Source organism: Biomphalaria glabrata, chromosome 1, assembly GCF_947242115.1.
Source record: "Biomphalaria glabrata chromosome 1, xgBioGlab47.1, whole genome shotgun sequence".
NCBI lineage: Eukaryota > Metazoa > Mollusca > Gastropoda > Planorbidae > Biomphalaria > Biomphalaria glabrata.
This window is the reverse complement of record NC_074711.1, coordinates 56,181,307-56,200,855: the sequence shown is the minus strand read 5'-3', so window position 1 is coordinate 56,200,855 and position 19,549 is coordinate 56,181,307. Positions and strand designations below refer to the sequence as shown.

The following is a 19,549-nucleotide window of genomic DNA, read 5'->3' as shown; positions in this document are numbered from 1 at the left end:
ATATGTACATTAAGCTACGGACAGTTGCATCTGTCATTGAGCCAATAACAACTTACCTGGATAAGATTTGCCGATTTCTTCAATTAAATTTTTGTCGAAACCTACTACAATAGCTCCGCCAACAGGAACCATAAAATTTTTATCTAAACTTTGAACAAAAGCATCTACTCTCCCAACACGTGCTGACTGTTGGATAAGGTGAGTCAATTTTGAAGACTGCAGACCATAAGCATTATTTATCAAATGAGGTATGTCTTTTTCTTTACAAATAGTACTGATCTGCTCTATTCTGTGGAGGAAATTTAAAATAAAAGATTTTAAGACAATTATAATATGCATATTTCTCTTAAAAGGATTATAAATTGTAAAACTTAAGTTTATTAACCCAATAGCTACCAATTGCAGGTCTAAAAATCATGTTTAGCAAAGCAGAGAGGTATGTCAAAATTTTTTTTTTAATGATTATAATCCAAATAAGTACATTGCAAAATAAAACAATATGTCTAGCAAAATATTTTCAAGACCTTTAGAAAAAAAAAAAGCTTATTTAACATTCAAGTTCTCTGGTTGGCCTTAATACAATGCAATTTTAAACATTTATAGAAGAAAAAAAACAACTATTCACATACCAGTACCATTTACATTAGAAATCAGAAATGTTGATATGATATAAGAGAAATGTAGGAACTATAAGAAAAATGTCCAAAGAAATGTAGGAACTAAAAGAGCCTGTCCATACAATAGAGAAATGTAACAATTATGAGAGAAGTGGCAATACAATATAAGAGGAATTTTATGAGGAATTTAGGAACTATAAGATTAGCTTGAGTTTATCTTGTTCTGAATGAGACATGAAGAGCTCTTCTTATACAAAAAGTTTAAAAAAAAAAAAAAAACTGCAAGTACCTTCTTATCACTATGTAACACATTAGTAGTCCAACATAAACACACATGACAATGGTAGATATTGGGTTAATACATATAATTGTTTGTTTAAATTAGTTGTGGACAAAAAATAGAAACCTGTCAGGAGATCGAGGTGCAAAACAACTAGTTGTGGTCATGATACAAACAATATTATCAGCACCTAATTCTTCAATTTTGTGTTTTATTCCTTCTAAGTCAGTTCTAAGTTCATCTCCTTCAAGAATATTCTCAATAACAATGGGCTGCAGACCTTAAATAAATTAAGAAAATACACATCAAGAGACTATTAAAGAGACTATTAACTACTTTAAATACTTAAATGTTCCTCTTTGTCTGTCAACTTTAGTGACATTTCTAATTTATAAAAATAGGAAATGCAAAATGGATGGGAAGTGAGATAAAGAAATGAAGGGATGAGTTAAAAGACCTTTAGAAATCAATGGAAAAAGGAAAATATGTAGGCTTCAAGAGGGTCAGTTTGATTGAAAAATACTTGCATTTGGCATAAGTACTGTTTTGTAAAATGATAATGCTAAAAAAAAAATAAAAAAATAAATAGCTGGTTAGAAAACTTGGCTACTGGTACACTTCGTATGTGCTAACAATAGGAACTAGGTATTATGTATTACATTAGTGGACAGCCAAAAACAATTTTTATCTAAAAGAACAAGGCTAGTTTAAGATACCTTAATGTAAATTTAACATACCTGCAGTAACGATTGATTTGAAGCAAGATTTTTGATCAATTCTTGGCCACAATACAAATTTAGCATTGGGCCTTCTAAGTTTCATAGTTAGCATACACAAAACTAACGTCATTCCTGTTGCCATTGGAACTACAAAACAACTTGAGGCTAAATTTATACCTTTAAATATTTATCAGATAAAAAAAAAAGTTATAAAAATTTTATGCCATTTCTTAGTATACCCATTAAATTATGACTAACTAAAGCTTTTATTATATAAGTAGAAAGTTGACTACAAATAGATAATTAGATCATAAAATAAAATTTTCTCAAGCTAAAATGATATCAAATAAAAAGGTATATACCAGGGGTATTTCATAATTAAAAAAAAATAAATATTAGGAACCAATGTTGATTTTTTTAAAAATAGTTAACAAACTAAATATCGGTAGTAAAAAAAAATTTAATTGAAAGAATATATATATATATTTAGTATATAAAAAACAACACTTTTTACAATATTTCTAGTTTAGTAACAATAAAAATACAGGTAACATATTCACTGTGATTGTAAGTGTATGTGTTTTGCGTGGCTGGTAGTGAAGTGTGTGTGCCTGTGTATGAAATGACCAGTGGACCTTGAGTGTACATGCTTGAGTGAACAGCAGTGTGTCAGGGACTGTGTGTAAAAGGAAGTCAGAGTATGGAGAACAAGTGGCTGGAGTAAAGAGCATAAATAAGGATGAATAAAATCATTGTGTTTATTGAAGCTCATGTTGTTTTAGTCTATTGCATGGTGTCAGATGGACCGACTCCACCCGCCACAACCGCTGGAATTAAATGGCAACGTAGCAGAAAATTGGAAAAGGTTCAAACAATCCTTTCAGATATATTCGATAGCAAGTGGACTGGATACAAAAAGCAGAGAAGTACAGTCTATGACATTATTGCATGTGATTGGCCAAGAAGCAGTGCAAGTCTATAACACTTTCCAATGGACGGACAATGAATGTAATGAATGTGAGATTAGCAAGTCCTTCCATACACTTCACTGCATTCTTAATAAGTTCGAGAAGTACTGTCTACCAAGAAAAAATGTTACCATTGAAAGACATGTTTTTTTCCAGCGTTCTCAACATGAAGGAGAGTCATTTGACAACTTTGTCACTGACATCAAACTCAAGGCAAAGACATGTGAGTTTGATTTGCTTAAAGATTCCCTAATAAAGGATAGGATAGTTGGTGGCATAAGGAATGAGAACACCAGAGCAAGACTTTTGAGAGAACCAGATCTAGACCTTAACAAGGCAGAAAATATATGTCGGGCAGCTGAGGCAACTGAATGGCAGCTTAAGCTCATGAATGAAGAATATGGGGTACAAGTTGTGAATTCAGCTACCAATAGCTTTAAAAGAACAAAAAGAAATGTGAGTTGTAGCTATTGTGGCAAGGAACACAGACCACGTCAGTGCCCAGCTTATGGGGAAACCTGTCACAAATGTCACAAAAAAGGTCATTTTTCGTCAGTGTGCAGATCAAAGCCTGTAAGTATAGTGAAGTCAGAAGGTCGAGATGACTCCGTTGAGGAAACATTTTTCATCGACAGTATTGGCTCCCATAGTCTAAGCAACGAATGGAACTCACTCATTACTGTCGAAAACAAACAAGTCACATTCACGTTGGATACTGGAGCACAAGTCAATATTCTCCCATACAGAATCTTCAAGCAATTAAAAAGAAAGAAACTTCTCAAATCAACATCCAAACTTACTACTTACAGTGGAGAAAGATTGAAGGTTGTTGGCAAAGCACACATTAAATGTACTGTTAAAAGTAAGACAGCCATAATAGAATTTCAAAGCCAATTATGGGTCTACCAGGCTGCCAACAAATGAATTTTAATCAGAAGAGTTGACTTTATAGAGGACGATACACTCTCAGGCTACGCAGATGTATTTACTGGCTTAGGCTGCATGGAAGAGGAATATACTATAAAGGTCAATTCCAACATTAAACCTGTTGTACACGCAGCAAGGAAAGTCCCAGCGGCACTACGTAAGGAATTAAAAAATGAATTGAGAAGAATGGAAGATGAGGGTGTCATTGAAAAAGTAGATCATCCCACTGCATGGGTCAACTCACTTGTTATTGTTGAAAAGAAAGGAGGCGGATTAAGGATATGTCTAGACCCTAGAGACCTCAACAAAGCCATTCAAAGAGAACACTATCAATTACCTACTATAGAAGAAATAGCTAGTCGACTAAGTGGCAGTCAAGTGTTCACGGTATTAGATGCCAACTCTGCCTTTTGGCAAATTAAATTAGACAAGAGCTGTACAGATCTAACAACTTTTAACACACCTTTTGGTCGCTACAAGTTCCTTCGTCTACCATTTGGGATAAACTCTTCTGTAGAAGTATTTGCAAAACGTTTCCACCAAGCTTTGGACGTTATACAAGGGGTTGAGACATACATGGACGAAATACTGATAGCAGGTAGAACAGTAGAAGAGCATGATGATAGACTTAGGCAAGTTCTTGACATAGCAAGAAGGAAAGGAATCAAACTGAAGCCATCTAAATGTAGCCTAAGAGTACGACAAGTCAAGTTTGTAGGACATATCATTACAGATAGTGGTATAAAGCCTGATGACTCAAAGATTGAAGCAATAAAATCCATGCCATACCCTACAGATCGCAAGGAACTAGAAAGATTTTTGGGTATGATTAATTATCTTGGTAAATTCTTACAGAACTTGTCAGAAATAACTGCCCTATTAAGAGAGTTACTTAAACAAGACAACGAGTGGATATGGTTAGAACAACATCAGAAGGCTGTTGATTATTTAAAGAGTTTGATCACAACCACCCCAGTTTTAGCCTTTTATGATGTTTCACAGCCAGTCAAGTTGTCTGTGGATGCTTCACAGGAGGGACTTGGAGCAGTATTAATGCAGAATGAAAGGCCAGTGGCTTACGCCTCAAGATCTCTTACAGACTGTGAAAAACGATATGCACAAATAGAAAAAGAAATGCTTGCCATTGTCTTCGGAGTTGAACATTTCCATTACTATGTGTATGGACGTCCAATAAAGGTTGAAACAGATCACAAACCTTTGGAAGCGATTATCAAAAAGCCTTTGGCATCTACACCACCTAGGCTTCAGCGAATGCTTCTTCGACTAATGAAATATGAAATACTGCTGGAATACAAGCCAGGCAAAGAAATGTCTATTCCAGACACACTGTCAAGAGCATCGCTACCAATCAAATATCCCTCAAGTGATGACTGGGATGCACAAGTTCATCTGATCGTCAATAGTTTACCCATGTCAGATGAATATATGAACATTTTTCAGCAGGCCACTGCAGATGATGCTGTTTTAAGGCTGTTAAAGAATAATATTATGATAGTCTGGCCAAACAAGAGAGCTGAAATTCCACAAGAAATTCGAGCATATTCAGGATTTAAAGAAGAACTTAGTGAAAGCAATGGTTTACTTTTTAAAGGAGAAAGATTAATAGTACCAAAAGTATTGCAAAAAGAAATGCTTCAAAGACTGCACCAAGGTCATCTTGGGCGAGATAGATGTCTTGTTACAGCTAAGGAGGTGTTCTTCTGGCCTGGATGTCTAAGCAGATTATAGACATGGTATCAATATGTGCAGTGTGTAACGAACACCAGAAGTCCCAGCAAAAGGAGCCATTGTTACCACATGATACTCCTGTACTTCCTTGGTAAAAATTGGAGCTGATAATTTTGAGTATCTCGGTAAAAACTATTTGCTACTTGTAGATTACTATAGTAATTTTTTTGAGATAAATGTTATCCCAACGCTAAAGGCTTCAGATGTGATCATACATATGAAATCACAATTTGCTCGACATGGTATTCCAAGGGAAGTAATTAGTGACAATGGACCCTCATTTGCTTGTCAAGAATTTCTGAAATGTTCTAAAAGCTGGGGATTTAAGCACATTACGTCTAGCCCCAGATTTCCTCAATCTAATGTTATGGCAGAACGGGCCATACAAACAGTAAAACAGCTTCTAAATAAAGCTAGAACGTCGGGTCGAGACCCATATATGGCCCTCTTGCAATTTCGAAATGCTCCATGCCCTGATGGACCTTCACCTGCACGGCTGCTCATGGGCCGCCGTCTGAGGACAAATCTTCCGACAACGGAGGCCTATCTCAGACCTCAAATCCCAGACAAAAAAGAAAATGCTTGGAAAACAAGAAAAAGTAATCAAGCAAAATATTACAACAAAACAGCGAGGCGCACCGAGCGACCACACATTCAGCCTGGGAGCAAAGTGTGGATGCAAAAGAAGCCTGGCGATTTATGGGAACCAGCAGTGGTCATCTCAGAAGCGGAGACCCCGAGATCATACTGGGTAAAAACACTGAATGGGATAATTTACCGAAGAAATAGAAGGATGTTAAGAGACACATGTACAAAATCAAGGGTCATGCTTGATATTTTTGAAATGGACACCCCAGAGACAGTCATTAATGGTCAAACCACACAGCCAGAGAATGTGAGTGATACAAATGTGCAACAGGAACAGACTAACACTACCAATCCGCCGCCTGTAATAACTCGATATGGTAGGCAAGTTCGGCCACCAGTACGTTACCCTGGCGCAGATAATTAGATACATGTATATCTTTTTATTATCATGCAATTTGTATATAATTAATGTCTATTTGTAAACCTAGACTGTTGTTGTTTTTTTACTACACATTTTATAATTTATATTGTTACTATATTAATATATAATATTAACAACTGAACATTCCGTTGTGTTAAACATGTATTCAGTTTACTCATTTGTTTATAGTGAGACAGAAATCATTTGTATAGTCAATTGATATCTCAAAGCTTTTAAGGAGGGAGATGTGATAGTAAGTGTATGTGTTTTGCGTGGCTGGTAGTGCAGTGTGTGTGCCTGTGTATGAAATGACCAGTGGACCTTGAGTGTACATGCTTGAGTGAACAGCAGTGTGTCAGGGACTGTGTGTAAAAGGAAGTCAGAGTATGGAGAACAAGTGGCTGGAGTAAAGAGCATAAATAAGGACGAATAAAATCATTGTGTTTATTGAAGCTCGTGTTGTTATAGTCTATTGCATTCACAACCTACCTGAAAATTTAATAATATCAAGGGCTAAACTGTTTGTAAGCTTCATAAGAACACTTGAACCAGCAGCTTTTGGTTGCACTGCAGTAATATCTCCCGATCGTCCTATTCCATGACAAAGTCTGTAAATAACATTAGAAACTGTATAAACCTTAACCAAAGACTGTTGCTACTCTTCACACCAAAGAATCTAAAAGAAAAAAATTATCTTGTAAGTTATAAAGTTTTTTATTTGAACAGAGGACGGGTATACAAGTACGGGTATAGATCTACTTCTCACATTTAAAAAATGGAGAAAAAAAGAAACAGGCTTATGAAAGCAGTAGTGGAAAAATAACTCAGGAAATGATATCCAAAATAAAAGTGAAGTAGTGTATAGATAAAGTTTCCAATGCTAACATTAAAGATGTCCTTCTAGTACTCAAGGTCAAAAGGGCATTTTTTCATGGTTGACAATTTATTATGTGGCCAGCACAAAAGGCAAAGCATCAGATGTTATTTACATAAAAAATCCAGGTGTACTCCACCATAAGCCAGGACATTAAGCTTGGAAGTTAAGTAGTAAATAACAGCATACCTACTAAGACTAACAACATACAAGGGCAGTGTGTTGCTAGAACAAAGACCTGTTTACATTACATTTTGACTGCAGTAGAAGGGCACACCAAAATAATAGGAATTTACTGTTAACTTAAAATTTGTAGAAATAAAATAGCAGGGTAAAAGAAAGACACAAAAATAGAGGCACATTTTTTTATTCCATAGTGCTCCTTCTACCCTAGTGCCATTAGAGATTGAATGGGTTGCCTAAATCAGCTAGGCAAACTCACTTAGCAGAGTTTAAGTCAATGATTAACATGAATGACTAGATTGACACATAAATATGTAGAACACATAATTATCTTATTTTTTTGAAGTAACATCTGTAATATATAAGATAAGAAGTTGCAATGTGAACAGTTGCATAAACAGTCAACATATTATTTTTGTCCAGTGGAGCAACAAAGTTTGACACCTGTCATGCAGACAGAAAAATATCATCATCATCAAACTCCATTAGAGTGAGGGCTTAAGAGGCTCAAATCCTCTCTTGCAAAAGCCCTGGACAGAAACCCTGCTGTCTTGCGTAGTGCATAAATGTCGCCATACAGGTCAAGAATTTTGGGTTTCCCAGACCTGTCGAGACGTAGATCAGCAAGTCTGGGGCAGTCAAACAGAATATGAGGCACGGTTTCCTCTTCTTCCCTGCAGGGGCACTGAATCAAAATTTGGCCATAGCCGCGAGAAATATAAGCCAACAGGACAGTGGCCTGTCCTGCACTGTGCTATAATAGCTTGCTCAGGCCTGGACAGCCTCCACCAAGGGGAAGTGCGGTCAGGGCACCTCATGCGCTCCCAGACTCCACAGGTTTTTTGGGACTTGTCCCAGCACTCAAACCACTTTTCCATTTCTGTTTTTGGTATTATAGCCATTTCTGTTGTTTGTTTTTTTTGTATTATAGCCAGGGCTTGATGAAAGCTTACAGCCTGTTCAGTGGGTGGAATTTGCCCTCCCTGGTGGGCCAAAGAGTCTGCAATTGTGTTGCCAGTCACATCTATGTGACTCGGTACCCACTGCATTATTACAGGGGTGCCATAGCATTGTTTAATGTTATGTGAAGCCATGATGACAGTGTTGATATTGGGGGGCCATGGTCTGGGGCTTTGCAAAGCCTGTAGTACAGATTTTGAGTCAGTTACCACAACAATCTGTGTTGCCCTCAAATGTCCCTTGACGAGTTGAGAGTCAATGACTTTTAAGGCTTCACAGACTGCCATGGTCTACGCATCAAAACTGCAAACACTACCACATGGTCCAAAGATTTTGACTGTGTAAGAGCCAAGAAAGTCGATGTAGGCTCCATAGCCTGCTCTTCCAGAATCTATTGATGCCGACCCATCTTAGACTTACTAAGGTCCTCCCGCGCCGTTCGGCGCATTGGGCGGCAAGCTGTCTCCATAAACATCTGTCACTGGCAATGTCAGAAGCCTCCTCCCACCTGGTGTCCACTGTTCTGAGGTCCTCCATGAAGGTGTGTCGCCAAGTAATACAAGGACGTCCCTGTTTGCACTTTCCTCGTTTTGGCTTCAATGTTATCGCAACTCTTGGTGTGCGTAATTCATTTTGACGTAGAACATGTCCAGCAAACTTCATGCGACGCTCAGTCACAACCTCACTAAGTGTTCGACTCCCAGTTCGGCATAGGATTTCCTTGTTTAAGACCCGATCTGTGTAACTGACTCCCAAAATCCGTCTCAGCCATCTCTGTTGAGACGCATTTAGTCTTTTCTCAATTTTGACAGATGACTTCCATGTCTCACATGCATACGTAGCAGTTGGAATGACGATTGTGTTGAGAAGGTGTATTTTTGTCTCGAGTCCAATGGCTTGGCTAGTCCAAATAGGCTGCAGCCTTTGGAAAATGCTCCCTGCCTTTCCTATTCGGCACGCTACATCATGGTAAGCATCTCCATCATTTGTTATGATGCTGCCAAGGTACGTGAACTTGTCCAGCTCTTCAAGCTTTGACTCGCCAAGTCTGACGGGGCACCCTTTGCCTTATATCCCACTCGCATAATTTTAGTCTTATCCAAGTTTATGCGGAGGCCAATTTTGGGTGCCTCTCTGTCTAGGCTCTCCGTCATTTCTTGAATGCATTTATTTGTAGCCCCGAGTAGTGCAACATCATCAGCAAAGTCCAAGTCCGTCAATTGGAGTTTTCATGCCATGGAATACCAAAGGCAGTCTGGTTCATTGCTCTCCTCATTATGTAGTCGATGGCTAGGAGGAAAAGGAAGGGAGATAAGATGCACCCCTGTATCACACCTGTCTCGATTGTAAAAAACTCTGTTGTTCCCTCTTCTGTTTTAATGCAGCAACTAGACTGACTGTAAAGGTGTCGTAGGATCTGGACGAATTTTTCTGGGATACCGTATTCTCTAACTATTTTCAGCTGACCCATCAGTGTATGCAAAAATAGCACTGGGCTTGAAGGTATTAATGGTCTCCAGAGCTAGGATTTGAAGGTCATTAGATGAACGACTTCATCCAGCCTTTTATACCGCTCATAGCAGGTCAGTACTGACCTTTCCCTCCTAAGGTTTAGTGGACCTATATTAGCCATTATTTCAGCCGCATTTACTGGACTTGTCCTAAAGGTTCCACAGACAAATCTTAGTGCTTGGGACTGTATTTTATCAAGTTGTTCAAGAGCAGTCCTAGAGCCATAAATTTGCACAGGTAGGCTGTAGTCTATCTGTGATCGGACTGCTCCTAAATACAGGGATCGGAGCATGTCTGCTCGGGCTCCCCACTTCGTGGATGCCAGCTTCCGCACAATGCAAAGTTTCCCTGAGGCCTTTCTTACAACATCCTGGATGTGCTCACACATTTTTAGTTTGCGATCTAAAGTTACACCAAGGTACTTGGGTAGCTTTTCCATGCTGAGAGCCACTTCGTTAAGGGAGAGCTGGAAAGGTTGCCCGAGAATGCCAGTCCCGAGCGTGAATAGAGAATAGACCATCTTGGAGGTGTTTATTTCTAGCCTCCATTTTTGTGTGTATGAGCAGAGCGTATGGAGATCTTCTTGTAACACTTTTTGTATAGAGGTTGCGCTCCTTCCGGATTTCTGAAGGACAATATCATCAGCATATAGCAGCTTTTGGCATTTTAGCTGAGCCGGTAGGTCATTTATGAAGGCTGTGAAAAGGGCGCATGACAGGACGGAGCCCTGGGGGAGGCCGTGCTTGAGGGTCATTTCCCCTGAGACTTCTCCGTACATCCTTGTTCTTATTGTACGCTCTTGTAGGAAGTCTCTAATCCAGTAATATATCCGTCCCCGCACCCCCACGGCTCTTATCTTATGAAGCAAACCAGGCCGCCATACTTTATCATATGCCTGTTTTAAGTCAATGAAGACTGCGTATGTGCTTTCGGCCCTTTGGAATCCATCTGCTACGCTCTGCACAAAGATGTTGACAGAAAAATATAGAAGTGCAGATCTTAGAGAGGAAGTGGAGATGGATTGGTCACATCCTTAGGAAAGATACCACCCACAGAGCTAGGCAGGCCTTAGAGTGGAACCCCCAGGGAACAAGACGCAGAGGAAGATGAAAAAGAACATGGCGACGCAGTGTACTTGAAAAAGCAGTCATATACCGGGAAGAGCTGGGAAACCATAAAAAAACTAGCAAGAGACCGTGGAGAGTGGCATGTTTTTGTCGAGGCCCTATGTTCCATGAGGAACTCAAAGGAGAGATGATGAATGATGATGTAGACTAACAAGTCCCCAATCATTCGTCACAATTTTAGGACATTGATCTAGAAAGTAGGATGTATGCCTGAGATGCCAATACCACTTGGCTTGAACTCAAATCTTGATGCAAGTAGAGTTGTGTTTGCTGAGCGCCTAAAGGAAGCAGGGAAACCTTTCCAAGATACTCGTTCCCCCCACTGGTCCATAAAAGAGATTAGGCCATAGCGCTCTGAGCATGCTATAGGCATTAAAGATCCACTATTTAAAAGCAATTAAAATTTAAAAAAACACTTATGTTTGGAAAAGGATGCTGGTACCGGTATGCATTCTATTATGTAAAAACAATTATACATTTATTATCACAGGTAACCTTCTAGCACTCACTCAAGAATTTTTATATATAAAAATTATATGGTATTATAGAATTACTAACATTATTATTACAACCTAACCCTAACCTATAATGTCTCTTTTCTACAATGGCTGAAGCTATTCTTCCTTCTCTCTCTCCTACACCACAATTTCCAGGAAAATTGTTGCTGTCCATAATAGATAGCTCTTGAAGAAGAAGCTCTATAGTTTGATCATCCCATCCCTCCTCTGGCAATTTTCTCTACATTTTAGAAAACAAATTTCATTAATGATATGATACATTTGCACTTAATAAATTATATATTTCAAAAATAATAAACAGGTGAGTCTTAAATTTGTAGATTAATTAATTATTAGTAACTACCTAAGAGAAATTTCTATAGCTTGAAATATAAACCTTTTTTAAGCATATGAGTGTCACCTTTCAAATCTTTAAAATTAACTCCCCAATTTAAAGGCTAACTAGACATCAACAGTTTTTGCCACGAGTAAGGACTAATTAAATGTCACTAGCTGTGAAATTCATTATCTCAATAAAAGCATTTTTATTTGAAATTATTTGTTTGTCACTGGGAGAAAGTAAGGGTAAAGGAAAGTCCATTACTGTCACATAATTACAGAATACCGGTATAGAAATAGATGTGTAAAGTGAGCTCTGTTTTATAGGTTGTACTTTTTCAATGTTTCCAAAAATTGTGTGACTGAAAAAAATCCTATTTTCTTTTGCCTAAAAATGAGTTCAGTCAAGTGATTGTTAGTAATTTTCAATCCTATCTTTTTTTAAACCTGTAGGGAACTTGATAATGGTTTTGTTGAATTACTGTACCTTATAAACCTTTACAATACAAAACATTTTTACAAATTATAAAATTGACCTCCTACATGTTGCAATAACTGTTTTATTTTATTTTCATGTGAAACTCTTGCTTGTGTCCCTTGCTTCACATAAGAATGTGAAATCAGTTTGCTACACAGTTCCAGATTTTGTGGATTCATGATGTCTAATCAGATGTTAGCTAGTAGGTTCTGAAAAAATGTTAACATGTTTATTTATTAGATGACATAGACAAATGAGCTCATTAAGCATAAATGGAGTTTTTCATCATTCAAAATTAATCTTAATTTATGGCCTCACTCATTGGTAAATCACCATACTATCAGGTATAAATCCTCAGAAGTTACTTATAAAAGCAATATTATATAGTAATATATATAATAATAATAGTAATATATATAATACCAATATGTCTTTTATATAACAATATGACATAAGCAGATTGAATAGTGAACGAATTGGATTAAAAGCCAGGTGAATTTATAAATATGAGAATTAGATAATGTTCTTTTCTACTCACATCTTATTTTAATATTTTTTAAATTAAATTCTTTGTAATTTGTAAAAGAGAGTTGACACAGCCTTACAGAGTTGATATGTCGGAGTGTGAAGCTTTTGTACAGTCTATTGTACAGTATTCATCATCATCGTCATCACTCCTTTGAGTTCCTCATGGAACATAGGGCCTCGACAAAAACACGCCACTCTCCATGGTCTTTTGCTAGTTTTTTTATGGTTTCCCAGCTCTTCTCTGCTTCTTCAAGTACACTGCGTCGCCATGTTCTTTTTCATCTTCCTCTGCGTCTTGTTCCCTGGGGGTTCCACTGCCTAGCTCTGTTGCTGGTATCTTTTCTAAGGGTGTGACCAATCCATCTCCACTTCCTCTCTTAGATCTGCACTTCTATATTTTTCTGTCCACTCATCTCCCAGTTTGGTGTTTTCTACTTTGTCATACCAGTGTATTTTTAGGATGTTTCTCAGGCATCTGTTGATGAAGGTCTGTATTTTTTTTGTTGTGGCTTCAGTTCTCCATGTTTCAGAACAGTAGGACAGCCTTGACATTAGAGTTAAAGATTCTTAGTTTAGTCTTGCTTGAGAAGTGAGGAGATTTCCAGGTTGGTTTTACCTGTGTAAATGTCTGACGCGCTAGATTTATATGGCGTTTAATGTCTTCATCTGTTCCACCTGATATACTGACTACACTCCCAAGGTATATAAAATTTTCTACTTGGTCTATTGTCTGAGAATCCAGTACTATGTCTCCTATTTGTTTATTGTTTACTTTAAGTACTTTAGTTTTTTGGTGGTTTATTTTGAAGCCTACTCTTTTTCCTACTTTGCTTAAAGCTGTGACCTTTTCTTGCATATCCTGTAGTCTGTGTGATAATAGGGCTATGTCATCGGCGAATTCCAGATCTTGCAGCTTTTGTGTGAGAGTCCATTGGATTCCTTTCCCTGCGTTAGAGTAGTCTTAGTAGGCTTCTTTTGTGACCCAATCCAATACTAGAAGGAACAGGAGTGGTGAAAGAAGACATCCCTGTTTGACTCCTGTTGTGACTGGAAATTCCTCAGACTGTTTGCCAGGGTGGGCTACTTGGCATGTGAAACCATCATAAAGGTTTTTGATTATTGTTATTACTTATTTGGCATTCTGTGATGTCTCATTACTGTCCAAATAGATTCTCTGTTGATACTACCAAAGGCCTTTTCAAAGTCAACAAGTTGCATAAAGAGGAGATTGCCTTCAATACATTGTTCTACAATTATTCTGAGTGTAGCTATTTGGTCAGCACAAGATCTCCCTTTTCTGAATCCGGCCTGTTCTTCCCTTAGGTGTTCATTGCATGCTCCCTTTATTCTGTTTAGTAGGATTCTGCTGAAAATCTTGCTTGGTACTGACAACAAAGTGATGCCTCGCCATTTCTCACATTGTGATAGATCTCCACTCTTTGGTATTTTTATTAGCAAGCCCTTTTTCCACTCACCCGGAGGTGTTTCTGTTAACCAAATTTTGTTAAATAGTTTGTGCATTTGGTCAACTATTTCACTTCCTCCTTCTTTTAGGACTTCGGGTGGTATGTTGTCAATTCCAGCAGCTTTACCTGTCTTCATTTGTTTGAGTGCATTCCTTATTTCTTCTTTTGTTATTTTTTCCATGTTTATGTCTAGTGTTGGCCCTGCATTTAGATCTAGTGGATTTCGTGGTTTAGGTCTATTGAGCACTTGTTGAAAATACTCTTTCCATCTTTCAAGTTGTTCATTTATTGAAGAAAGTAGTTTTCCGTATTTGTCTCGGACTGGAACATTGCAATTAGCCTTTTTGGTACCGGTACTGAGAAGTTTGGTGTAGCACTACTACTAAACAAGGAAGTTTTCAAAAGTTTTTTAGAATGGGAACCAGTTTCAGAACAAATAATTAGAGCCAAATTTTTATCTAAGTTCAAAAATGTTCACATCATTATGTGCTATGCTCCCACCAACCTTGCAAGTGATACTGACAAAAATACATTTTATGACCAACTGCAAAGTATAGTTGACAAAATACCTACAAGAGATGTTTTGATCGTTATGGGAGACTTGAATGCCAAAGTGACAACAGAGAGAGAGAGAAAAGTATGGGCACCCATGGACTTGGCACCATTAATGAAAATGGAGAAATGTGTACAGACATCTGCACATTTAATGAATTAGTGATAGGAGGCAGCATTTTCCCCCACAAAAAATGCCACAAAGTGACATGGGTTTCACCAGACAATAAAACAGAGAATCAAATCGACCACGTTACCATACGGCAGAACTGGAGAAGTACATTACTAGATGTACGAAACAGAAGAGGAGCAGATATTGGCTCAGACCACCACCTAGTTGTTGCCAAACTAAAAATGAAGCTGGCCAGCAATAAAACAGAAAGAAACAAAAGGAAAAGATTTGACCTAGACAAGCTCCACAACTCCCAGATTAAAAAGGAATTCCAACTATCCCTTCAAAATAGATTTGCTGTGCTACAACTAGATGAGGCCGAACAAAGCGTTGATAAATCTTGGCCTTGGCAAAATTTCCAAGAAATTATTACTGAAACAAGCAATGAAGTACTAAGCCTTAACCCTAAGAAGAAAAAACAGTGGATTAGTGACGAGACATGGAAATTAATCGAAGAGAGGAATGCGCTAAACAGGCAGTTAACCTAGCAAAAACAAGAAACCACAAGCAACAATCAAAACAAGGTTACCAAGCAGTTTCACAAAAAGTCACCAAAATGCTCAGACAGGACGAACGATCATTTTACAATAATCTGGCAAAACAGGCAGAAGCAGCAGCAGGTAAAGGAGATATAAAACAACTGTACAAAATCACCAATTGTACAGTATTGGCTGTTATTTATTGGACATTAAACTGTTATGTTATTTTGGAGCCCTGAGTTGTCAAGTTCTTTAACTTGGTTGTGTCGTTTGGTGCAGTTTGCAGAGAGCCTGGATAGTGACAAATGTTACAATATCTTCATAACTATTTTAACTATAACTTCATAACTATTCCTTTTAATTTTGTATTGACTGAGGTAGGGTTGTAGTTGTTGATAGTTTGTAGTTCATAGTTTTTTATATTCTTTCTGAAAATATTGAAACCTGTTTTTTTACCTCCCTGAGCGGACTACAAAGGGGGCCGATTTTGAGTTTGTGTCTCCACACAAACTGTCTTTGTAACCTTGTTATTAGTTCTTCTTGGAAACAAAATGAATTCTCTATGGCATTTTACATCTCGATAGGTTATCTTTTCCCTTTGCAACTTCTCATTTGATACACAGCTGCGGTCACAGGTTGGACATCTTTTATCACCAGGATGTTACACTTTTACTCTTCTGTGTATGCCATCTGTAATCCAGGACCCTTCTTTTCAGCTTCCTCTCTTAAAGAATTCTAAAGCATTACTATTAACATTGAAGTGATTAAGCTGGTCTTTAAAGCATTTCTGTAGGGCACCTCTGTTATGCCACCACCTGATGGCTCACCAAATAAGACTGCCTTTGGCATATGTTCATCCCCCATATGGGATATGTCACTTGCCCAACGTAAATTAGGATTATAAGAAGTCCCTATGTACTGTTCCTACCAGCATTTTAAATGTGGCTGTAGTGCGGTCTTGCCACCGCATGTCCATAATGGTGCACAAACATCTTTGATGAAAGTGTTCAAGAAGTCTTTGTTGCTTTCTGTATAGCACCTATGTCTCCGATCCATAACAAAGGGCTGAGATAACAACTGCTTGGTAAACACTAATTTTGGTAGGCAGACATAGCAATTTATTCTGCCACACTCTAGCTAGAAGCATCCAAAAGCACTAATGGCCCTGGCTAGATGGTTATCAACATCCATTTCACACTATATGTAGTGGTCTACTATGTTAAGGGCATTGTCACGAGTCGAGACTGTGACCTATTTCGACCAGTTTCTAGAAGCCTAGGTAAGGTCAGAGTTGACCAGAGTAAGCAAGTTAATTTTAGTCATCCAATCAGAAAAAGAGGTTAAGGGGAAAAAATTGCATACGTCAGCTTCTAGAAGGTCACAGTTAATAAAATGATTAGGGGAGAAGTTTCTATGATTCTGAAAAATATGATTGAGAAAAGTATAAATTAGGGGAAAGTGAGTTAGTTGGGGTCCTTGCATTGTAACAGTCTTTGTTTAGTAACGGTCTTGTGTTAGTATGCGTTTAAACATTTGCAGGTCCATTATTTGATGTTACATTAGTTGAAGTTATACTAGTTGAAGTTTTTGTTGTATCTTTAAGTTTTTATTTTATGTAGAATTAAGTCAAGTTAATTGTATATGTGTAATCTGAAGAAGTTTATTAAGAAGTTTTGAGAGAATACAGATGTTTCTTCATTGAATTATCAAATTATTAATATAATCTCTGGCCTGTGATGATTCTGTTTAATCAACAATTAATATAAGAAGCATTACCAAGAAATAAATAAACAATAAAACAGGCATGTCCATTCACTGTGATTTGGGGCATAGTAGATTTTACTGGGTGACTTCTAGAACATGACTTCTGTTTTTACCAGGTTTATAGTTAAACCAAAAGGGACGGCGGCAAACGCAAATTTGTAAACCATGATCTGGAGATCATGTTCAGTGTGAGCAAGTAGGGCACAATAATTGGCATACAGAAGCTCTGTTATAACAATTTCCTTTGTTTTGGTATGGCACAGTAGACTTCGAAGATTGAACAAATCGCCATCTCAGCAAGACCTAATGTAGATGCCTTCATCAAGTTGTTGCAGTCGGTGCCTCATTTGACCCAGCATTATGCCAAAGAAGATCAGAATAGGGGCAAGTAACAGCCATTTTCTATGGCCAAGTTATCAGACAAGTCACCATTGTGTCAAATGTTTGTTTGTTTCTCCCACATGAAGCTGCTTGAAAATGGATATATATTTTTAGAAAGTTTTTGCATGAAAAAATTAATTTAGAATATTGTTTAGTTATTATTTTTTATTTAGATAAATAGAAAAAAACATATACACACAATTCACAATACAATATTTATAAAAAAAAAAAACAAGCCCAGCAGTGTTCCGCTAAAACTAAAACCTAAATACATTGCATACACCTAATGCCTAATGACTTTAGAAAATATAGATCATGTGAAACACAACTAATAGGACTAATTGATGATTTTTCAAAAGGTTTAGATAATAGTGAACAAATAGATGCTATCTTACTAGATTTTTCTAAGGCTTTTGACAAAGTTCACCACCATAGTTTGCTTAAAAAATTAAAATATTTCGGCATTAATGGTCCACTGCATCAGTGGATTAAAGACTTTCTGATAGGGAGAGAACAAACTGTAATAATAAATGGCTCTAAATCAACACCGATAACAGTAAACTCAGGTGTACCTCAAGGTACAGTCTTGGGTCCACTACTATTTTTAATTTACATAAATGATTTACCAAATTGCATTAGTTCAGGAACAAAAGTCAGATTATTTGCAGACGATTGCATAATATATAGAACAATAAAAACAACACAAGACACAGATATTTTACAAAGAGAATTAGATGAATTACAGAAATGGGAATCAAATTGGAGCATGTCTTTCCACCCAGAAAAATGTCAGTTGTTAAGAGTAACAAAAAAACTAAAACAAATTAATTCCACTTATCTTATTCATGGCAAACCAGTATCACAGACTAAAAACGCAAAATACCTAGGTGTTATAATAAATGAAAAACTATCATGGAATCCACATATTGATGAAACTACAAAAAAATCAAACAAAGCATTAGGATTTATTAAAAGAAATTTCTATAAATCAAATAAGAACATAAAACTAAAATGTTACTTAACCTTGGTTAGGCCAATAATAGAATATGCATCCTCCGTTTGGGACCCCTCAACTCAAGAAAACATTAAGAAACTGGAACAGACACAAAATAGAGCAGTGAGATTCATAACAAACGAATATTCACATTTGACTAGAGTAACACCTTTAGTAAAATCACTAAATTTAGAAAGCCTTCAGGACAGAAGGCTCAAAAGTAAAGTAGCAATCATACATAAAACACTGAACCATAATCTTCAAATACAAAAACAAAATTTAATAAAATACTCTGAAAGACACAAAGATAAAGGCACATTCCTCGTCCCATATGCTAGAACAAATTTGTACAAATACTCCTTCTTCCCTAGTGCTATTAGAGCATGGAATGGGTTGCCTGAGCTAGCCAGGAAAACCAGTGACTTGGCAGAATTTAAGTCATTGGTTAATATGCATGACTAAATGCATGACGCGTAGGACATAATCATCTTCTTTTTTGAAATAACGTCTGTAGTTATTATATAAGATAAGATAATGACTAGGTCACCAAGCTATTAGTATTACTATACTATTAGATCTTCTTTTATACTTATAGATCAAAGATGTAAAAATAATAATATGATTAATATATATAATAATATATTCCAGTGATGCCCAGCCTAATTAGGCTTGCGGGCCATTTTAATCTTTGACACTCGTGTCGCGGGCCACATGAACGAATAAGTAGACCTACACAAACAAATTGAAATGAAACTATTAGATTAGAAAGCCGTATATCCAGTACTTCATTATCTTTTTTTCTTTTTCACGCGTCAGAAAATGGCTTCAATTCTCTACTTAAAATATAAGCAACATTGTAGCTAGTTTTGCAACCGACTCATTTTCTTTTGTCTTTTTGGTAAATATTCCCATCAATCTTCCAATCTCTTGGCGAACTTTCACAATCTTTTACTCGCGATTCAAACGAAGAATGT

At 37.1% G+C, this 19,549-nt stretch overlaps 2 protein-coding genes across 6 annotated transcripts in view; both read right to left on the bottom strand.

Annotated features, from left to right (window-relative positions):
• Positions 1-18,637, bottom strand: part of LOC106052284 (regulator of G-protein signaling loco-like) — a 105,671-nt gene extending 87,034 nt beyond the window's left edge. Inside the window, exon 1 of the mRNA XM_056045269.1 lies at positions 18,605-18,637. The gene's annotated coding sequence lies outside the window, so the exon portion shown is untranslated. The remainder of the gene's footprint in view (positions 1-18,604) is intronic.
• LOC106079701 (O-phosphoseryl-tRNA(Sec) selenium transferase-like) overlaps positions 1-19,549 on the bottom strand; it is a 73,001-nt gene that overhangs the window by 3,712 nt on the left and 49,740 nt on the right. For 4 of the 5 annotated variants that reach the window (XM_056045412.1, XM_056045419.1, XM_056045418.1 and 1 more), the window contains exons 2-7: positions 12,305-12,448; positions 11,509-11,663; positions 6,759-6,877; positions 1,635-1,793; positions 1,024-1,177; positions 57-289 (exon numbers count right to left, since the gene is read on the bottom strand). In XM_056045412.1, coding sequence (XP_055901387.1) covers positions 57-289; positions 1,024-1,177; positions 1,635-1,793; positions 6,759-6,877; positions 11,509-11,663; positions 12,305-12,418 — 934 coding nt within the window. In that variant the 5' untranslated portion in view covers positions 12,419-12,448. Of the gene's footprint in view, positions 1-56; positions 290-1,023; positions 1,178-1,634; positions 1,794-6,758; positions 6,878-11,508; positions 11,664-12,304; positions 12,712-19,549 lie in introns of those variants that run through there. The other variant, XM_056045407.1, reaches the window with a different exon arrangement.